The 7595-nt window shown below is 61.6% G+C and overlaps 1 protein-coding gene across 1 annotated transcript; it reads left to right on the plus strand.

The window, feature by feature from the left end:
* Nucleotides 1-1859: 1859 nt before the first annotated feature.
* On the plus strand, nt 1860-7002 carry LOC113963006 (SH3 and multiple ankyrin repeat domains protein 3-like; the record flags this gene model as incomplete). Its single annotated transcript, XM_027673801.1, is given in 3 exon segments — nt 1860-3322; nt 3324-4216; nt 6808-7002. Coding segments are annotated over 3 exon segments (2417 nt in total), but the record flags the coding sequence as incomplete, so codon positions are not given.
* Between the last annotated feature and the right edge of the window lie 593 nt (nt 7003-7595).

Consider the following 7595-nt stretch of genomic DNA (forward strand, 5'->3'; position numbering starts at 1 on the left):
TCATTCAAGAAAATGTGGAGGAGAGATGGGATCTGGTGGTGTCCCAGTGTCACCCCTGGTCCGGCAGCCATGACCAGGACATTCCAGGAGGAAGATCCAGCTTCCCCATTGGAATTCCTGCGGTAGCTCCGTGCTTGGCACATCCGTGCCCATCTGCAGGCCGGGCAGAGCATTCCCAGGATGAGTTCTCCTGGCACTGGGCCGTGTCCTGTGACAACCCGGGCACAGTGACCGAGCTCAGTGCTGCCCAAATCCCCTTGTTTCAACTCCTGGCCGTTCCCAGAAATAACCACGGAAGGCAGGACGGGTTTTTTGGATCCTGATGCTGCCGAGACCATGACAACGTCTCTCCCGAATCAAACCATGGCTCCATCTAGTGCAGGATCCCATCCCAGGCACTGCTGCCAAGCGGATTCCCGGGGGGGGGGAGGGAAAACAGGGCACAGATGAGATAATTCTCCTGAATTCTCAGCGCTCAGGGGGTTCAGGGCACAGAATAGCTCCAAAAAAGCTCCTCCGTGGCTTTGTCCAGGCTCCCTTTGAACCTGTTCCGTGCTGCCGGTTCATTATCCCGCCTCGGGATTGCAAATCCCCAAACTGTGCAACAAAAATAGCCCGGCTTTGAGCACGAACAACAGCATGGGATGAAAGTCCAGCGCCAAAATCCTCCCTTTTGTCCCCATTGGACTCTGCCTTGGGTGGAATTGCTGACGGACGCCGGGCGCGGCTGCCGGAGCTCTTTGGTGCCGGTGGACGGTGCAGGGAGGAGCATTTTCTGGAAAGGAAAAGCTTTAGAGGCAAAAAGAAAATCCTCTCGGGAGCGGTTTGAGACCTTGGGAGCAGCGGAACAGGGACTGGGAAGGAGTTTTGGCGAGCGAGGGGTGAGCACAGGGAATTGGGGGGTGGGATTGAGGGGAGGGGGTTGAGGCCAAAGGCTGGAGTGTGGAGGGGGGGATTGTTGTGTTAATGGATTGTAGGATCATGGAATTGCTTAGAATGGGCTGGGTTGGAAGGCGCTTTAAGGTCATCTCATTCCAACCTCCAGTTTTTCCTCGCTTTAAAATCCTCCCAGTCTTTCCCAGAGCATTCCCAGCGCTTGGAAAAGCTCTGGCTGCGCACCCTGGGGGAGCCGGTTCGCAGCGAGAACGACGGAATCCGGCTCCTTTGGGCTCTTCCAACGCTCAAAATCCATCACTTGAGTTCCTGCTAGACCCCGCTGAGCTCAGTCTGGCACATGGGAACATATGCAGCCCCTCGGGGAGCCGGGAGGTGTGACGGGAGCGGCGCGTGCGGAGCCCGTGCCGGGGCGGTGGGTGCTGGTGCTGGTGCTGGGTGCCGGTGGCACTCGGCTGTCTGGCACCTTGGCAGGTGGTGTCGGGAGGGCTGAGGGAGCACGTCTGTCACTGTCCTGTCACCGGAGAGGGCTCAGCCTGGTGGGGAAGGGTTGGGCACAACCCTCCCGGTGGGAACTGAACCGATGGGAGATGTCGTGGCTGCTCCGAGGGACGAGCATGGAAATGCACCAGGAGTCATGGAATGGGTTGGAAGGGATCTTAGAGCCCATCTCATTCCATCCCCTGGCCGTGGATAGGGGCACCTTCCCTTAGACCACATTGCTCCAAGCCCCATCCAACCTGGAATCACAGAATGGTTCGGGTGGGATGGGACCTCAAAGCCCACCCAGTGCCACCCCCTGCCCTGGGCAGGGACACCTCCCACTAGCCCAGGTTGCTCCAAGCCCTTTCCAGCTGGGCTTGAAAAGATGAAAAGTCACCTCAGACAGAAGCTGGGGTGGGGGGAGCACTCTGGGTTCTCTGGGGGTGTCCCCCCTGATGTCGCTGTTCCTCCCTGTCTTCCAGGCGAAGACGAGAAACTTGCTGCTTCTTTGCTCGACGGGAAGTTTCCCCGGAGCACATCCATGCAAGACACCGTTAGGGAAGGACATGGGATTCCACCGCCGCCCCAAACAGCCCCGCCCCCGCCTCCCTCTCCATACTACTTCGACACGGGCCCCCCTCCATCCTTCTCGCCACCCCCGCCCCCGGGAAGAGCTTACGACACCATCAGGTCGAGCTTCAAGCCCAGCCTGGAGGCCAAACTCCACGGCCTCCCGCAGGTCATCAGCGCGGCCGAGATGTACGACCAGGCCAGGACGTCCATCCCTTACCCCGAGCGGCAGAAGAGGGCCCGCTCCATGATAATCCTCCAGGATTCCTCCCACCTCCCCGTGGAGCCCACGGAGATCCCCCGGCCCGGCCCGTCCGCCACCCCGCCGGAGAAGCTGAAGCGGAAGGGGAGGGTCATCGACAACCCCTACGCCAACATGGGGCAGTTCAACGTGAGCCTGTTCGCGCCCGCCAAGCCGCAGAGGAAGAAGAGCCCGCTGGTGAAGCAGCTGCAGGTGGAGGACGCGCAGGAGCGGGCGGCGCTGGCCATCACCGGCGGCTTCAGCAGGGAGCCCTCGCCCACCCGCCGGGGCCACCGCCTGGGCGGGGTGGAGTACCAGCACCACGCCGGCATCGCTCAGGTCGAAGCCACCGCGGGCATCCCCTTTGCCACTGCCATCGCTGGCGTCATGAAGGACCGAGACCGTCGCCTGGATGAGAGGCGGAAATCCACTGTCTTCCTCTCGGTCGGGGCCATCGAGGGGACGCCCCCCCCGCCCAGCGAGATGCCGTCCCTGCAGCAGTCCAGGTCCATCGATGAGCGGTTGTTAGGAAGCCGAGATGTTCTACTGCCTTCCCCCGTCTCAGCTTTAAAGCCATTAATTAGCAGCTCGTCCTCGACGTTCATCCACCCCCTCACGGGAAAGCCCCTGGATCCGAACTCCCCACTGGCGCTTGCGCTGGCCGCAAGGGAACGGGCCCTGTCCACCCAAGTCCCATCCCGGTCGCCCACCCCGATCCACAGCCCCGACTCAGACAGAGCAGCACCCCTGTTCGTGGACATCCAAACCAAAGAACCAGAGAGGGGCGACTTGGAGAGCTTGGTGTCCCCCGCCTACTCCCCCGGAGGCAAAGGAGTGATGGGAGCCATCGGAGCCATCGCGGCAGACTCTGGGACTTTGGCCCCCGCCAAGAGCCCGTGGGGGACTCCGTCCACGCTGAGGAAAGAGACCGAGGCCCGAGCGGAGACCCCGGGGAAGGAGGAGAAGAAACCGGAGGACAAGAAGTCCATGATCATCAGCATCGTGGACACGTCGCAGCAGAAGACCGCCGGCCTCATCATGGTCCACGCCACCAGTAATGGCCAAGACGAGATAGGACTTGAGATAAAAGAGGAGACCCCGGCCGTCCCCGAGGTCTGCACGGAGCCGGCCGAGCCCCCCCCCCAAGGCGGAGCCCCAGCCCAGCCCCGTGGGGAAGCCTCCGGTCAGCCCCGCCACCGCCGACAAGGCGCTGGGCCAGGGGAGCTCGGAGGAGGAGGTGGAGCCCTACACGGTCACGCTCCCACCGGCCCAGCTGTCCTCCAGCGACGAGGAGACCAGGGAGGAGCTGGCCAAGATAGGGCTGGTGCCTCCGCCGGACGAGTTCGCCAACGGGGTCCTGGTGACCACCCCCGGCACGCCCGTGAGCCACCTGGCTACGCCCAGCACGCCATCCATACCAGCGGCAGCAGTAGCACCTTCTACCACTGGCGGAACACCCTCAGGGAAGCCCTCCGACGCCCCCGCGGCCCCGGAGTCCGCCGCGGACTCGGGGGTGGAAGAGGTGGACACCAGGAGTTCGAGCGACCACCACCTGGAGACCACAAGCACCATCTCCACGGTCTCCAGCATGTCGACGCTGTCCTCGGAGAGCGGGGAGCCCACCGACACGTACACTTCCTTTGCGGATGGACAAACTTTTATACTCGAGAAGCCACCAGTGCCTCCAAAGCCAAAACTCAAGTCCCAGCTCAGCAAGGGGCCAGTTACTTTCAGGGACCCACTTTTGAAGCAGTCTTCGGACAGCGAGCTCATCTCCCAGCAACATGCGGCCACGCTGGCGTCCGCCAGCATCGGCCGGCCACGCTACCTCTTTCAGAGAAGGTCCAAGCTATGGGGGGACCCCATGGAGAGCAGGCCCATCCATGGGGCTGACGATGACAAGCCAACTGTGATCAGTGAGCTAAGTTCCCGACTCCAGCAGCTGAACAAGGATACACGATCACTGGGGGAGGAACCGGCCGGGTCCACCTTAGACCCCGGGAAGAAGTCGCCGGTGGTCGCGGCACGGTAAGGCGCCGGCGCCGGCCGGGGGGCGCGGGAGGGCGGGGTGTTTTGGGGGTGTGACTGTGCTGAGTAGCCGGGGTGTGTTCTGAGGGGCGTTTCAGGAGCTCGGCGGCTTCCCGGGAGCCTCCCGGGAGCTTCCCGGGATCTGTGGGATCGGCTCTGCGCCGCGAGTCGCTGTGGCTTTTCCCCTTTCCCTGCCGTGGCTCCGTGTCCCTCCTGTCTCTGGCGCTGTCGTGATGCTGCTGTGCCGAGTCCTGGGTCTCACCCTCCGTGTTTGCTCCCCGAACGACCCGACAGCGACGTGTGTCTCTCTGGTGCTTCTCATTCCAAAGGATCTCTGGATGTTGTCCTGTGTTGGAGCCGGTCCCTGCCGGGCAGGGGGGGGTCACGAGGGTGATCTGTGACATCCCCCAGACAGGACACAGCCTGACCTGTGCCCACTGAGCCCCGTTCCTGCCTCACCCACCCGGCCCTGAAACCAAACTAGTCCAAAAACCCCTAAACTGGAGCCTGAGGTTTGGGCGCAAACCCTGACAAAGCTTCGAAATGTAAAGTTACAGCAGGAGGTGACCCAGAATCTCCAGTGTCACACTGCCCGTTGAGGTGCAGCCCCACAACAGCTCAGAGCCACCCTGAGCAGTGTCACTGGTGTCACCCAGTGGGTACCAGGGTCCCGGCAAGGTGCGGGGAGCTCCGGATGAAGGGCAGCCCTTCCCTTGGAAAGGCTCTTCCCACCAAACCTCCGCGTGGTGCTGGCACAGCAGGTGACATTCCAGGCCGTGGTGTGAGGGACAAAGTGTCCCCTCGTTTCCCAGGGGGGCGCAGGGTCGCCCCAGCGGTGCCATCCTGGTGGCACCACCCCGGGGACACCAAACTGGGGCTGCTGGAACCTTATCTGGGGGTCTCACTCACCTGGTGGGTGCCTGTGCCCCTTGTGCAGGTGACAGCCTTTCGGGGTCCCTCTCCCTGCCCTGCTCGGGTCCTGTGCCAGATACATTTGGGGACCCTCTGGAATCAGGCCCCGCCACAGCTCAGTGCCAACTGTGCCCACCTCCAGTGGCGCTGGAAAACGTGGGGGCTCTGTGGTTTTAACAGCAGCTCCAGCAGTGCACCCCTGCCAGGGGAGCCCTTCCCTTGGGAAGGCTCTTCCAAAAGGATCTTCCAACCAAACCACCTCAGGGACCCTCTGGTGGTCCCTCCCTGTGGCGCTGGCACCTCTGGGGGGCTGTTTTGGGACTGGCTGCGAGTCCTCTGTCTCCCAGTGACTCCAGGTGGGAACACAGCCCCCCCCATCCCTGTCCCCATCCCTTCCCTGGCCTCCCCATCCGTGTCTGTCTGACCTGCTGATCCCCCCCCACAGCAGGGACCCCGATTCCCAGGAGCTTCCCTTCGCCATCCTCCGCTTCTCTTCAACCCCCTCCTGCCTCCGCCGCTGCTTCCCTGTGATCCCTGTGCTTCCCACCCCCCAGGAGCAGCAGAGCCCCTGGAGCCCCCCCGCCCTCCTCGCTCCAAACCCCCTCCCACCACCCGTGTGTGGCCCTTCCAGCCATCCCACGGAGTTAAACGTTCCCGTTCCTTTTCCCAAAGTCGCGGCCTTTCATCTCGGAAATTTTCATGCTCCCGGTTGGTGGCAAAGGCTTGAAATATTTCCCAGGAAATGGGCTGTAAATAGAATATTTAATGATGTCAGTCCCTCTCCCGCGTTGTCCAAGTTCCTCTCTTTTATGGAATTGCTGTAAATTCAGGAAATAATGGAAGGAGCAGTTAGGTAAGAGTGGGATGACCCAGTTCAGGACACGGTTTCCAGGTCCTGGAACTGTCTGGACAAGGACAGGGTCACCTAAACCTCCCTCAAGAGCTGCCTGGAGCCAGAGGTGTCCTGGAATCCCACAGGGAACAGGGACAATGAGGTGTCCTTGTGTCCCACGGGATATGGGGACAATGAGGTGTCCCGTAGTCTGGGGATGGGGACACTGAGGTGACCTGGAGTCCCACAGGGATGGGGACAGTGATGGGTCCTGGAATCCCACAGGAATGGGAACAGTGAGGTGTCCTAGAGTCCCACAGGGAACAGGGATACTGGGATATCCTGGGGTCCCACGGGGATGGGGACACTGGGGTGACCTGGAGTCCCACAGGGATGGGGACACTGGGGAGTCCTGGAATCCCACAGGGAATAGGAAAGGTGAGATGTCCTGGAGTCCCACAGGAAACATGGACGGTGAGGTGTCCTGGAGTCCCACGGGAGTGGGAACAGTGAGATATCCTGGAGTTCCTCAGGGATGGGAACAGTGAGATATCCTGGAGTCCCACAGGAATGGGAACAGTGAGGTATCCTGGAGTTCCTCAGGGATGGGAGCAGTGAGGTATCCTGGAGTCCTGCAGGGGACAGGGAATTTCTTCTTGCCCTAATTCTGAATTTACAGCAGTTCCATCCGAGGGCAGGGATCTCCCTGCACGTGGCAGCTCCAGATCAGGCCCTGGAGCGTTTCCCTCTCAGAGCTCTTGGGGGTCCTGCCCGGACACCCCGGGATGAGAAGACACGACCCGTAACTTCCCCCATAGCTCTAACTCTGGCTCTGTCTCCTCCCAAGACGGGCTCCCACGGAAGGACCTTTGACCAGAGGGACTGAGAAAGAGGCCAAGAAAGACTGAGAATGGGAATGCAAGGTCAGAGTTGAGGAATTGCTGGAGGCAGTGTTGATTCCATCCCCCCCCGGGACCCGGATGAGGCCACACCAGTGTGCCCAGGCTGAGAGGGGCTCTCCTGGCACAGCTCCTGCTCGGTCCTCACCGGTGGTGACAGTGACAGCAGAGCAGAGGGACAAACTTCCTTTCATCCTGCCCTTGGGAATGGCCCTTGTGTGGGGGACACACGGACCCGGCTCTGCTGGAGCTGCCCTGGCAGTGTGAGGCCGACAGCACCTTCTCCCTGTTTAACCTGGAATCACAGAGCCACTGAGGTTGGAAAAGCCCTCTGAGCCCATCAAACCCCACCCAGCACTGCCAGGGCCACCGCTGACCCCTGGCCCCAAGTGCCACATCCACAGGGCTTGGAAATCCCTGCAGGGGTGGGGACTCCCCCCCTGCCCTGGGCAGCCCATTCCAGGGCTTTACAATCCTTTGGGGGAAGGAATTTCCCTAATATTCAACCTGACCCTCCCCTGGCCCAGCTTGAGGCCGTTTCCTCTTGTCCTGTCCCTTGTTCCCTGGGAGCAGAGCTCGTCCCCTGCCCCGGCTCCCCCCTCCTGTGAGGGGTTTGTAGAGCAGTGACAGATCCTGGAAGATCCAGCCCGCTGAGCTGTGGGAGAGGGATGAGGTGTCCCGGTGTCTGTGGCTGCTCTGGAGCCAATCCTGGGCAGCAGGAGCTGATCCCAAGCAG

Source organism: Neopelma chrysocephalum, unplaced genomic scaffold, assembly GCF_003984885.1.
Source record: "Neopelma chrysocephalum unplaced genomic scaffold, ASM398488v2 Primary Assembly neopelma1_187321, whole genome shotgun sequence".
Lineage (NCBI taxonomy): Eukaryota > Metazoa > Chordata > Aves > Passeriformes > Pipridae > Neopelma > Neopelma chrysocephalum.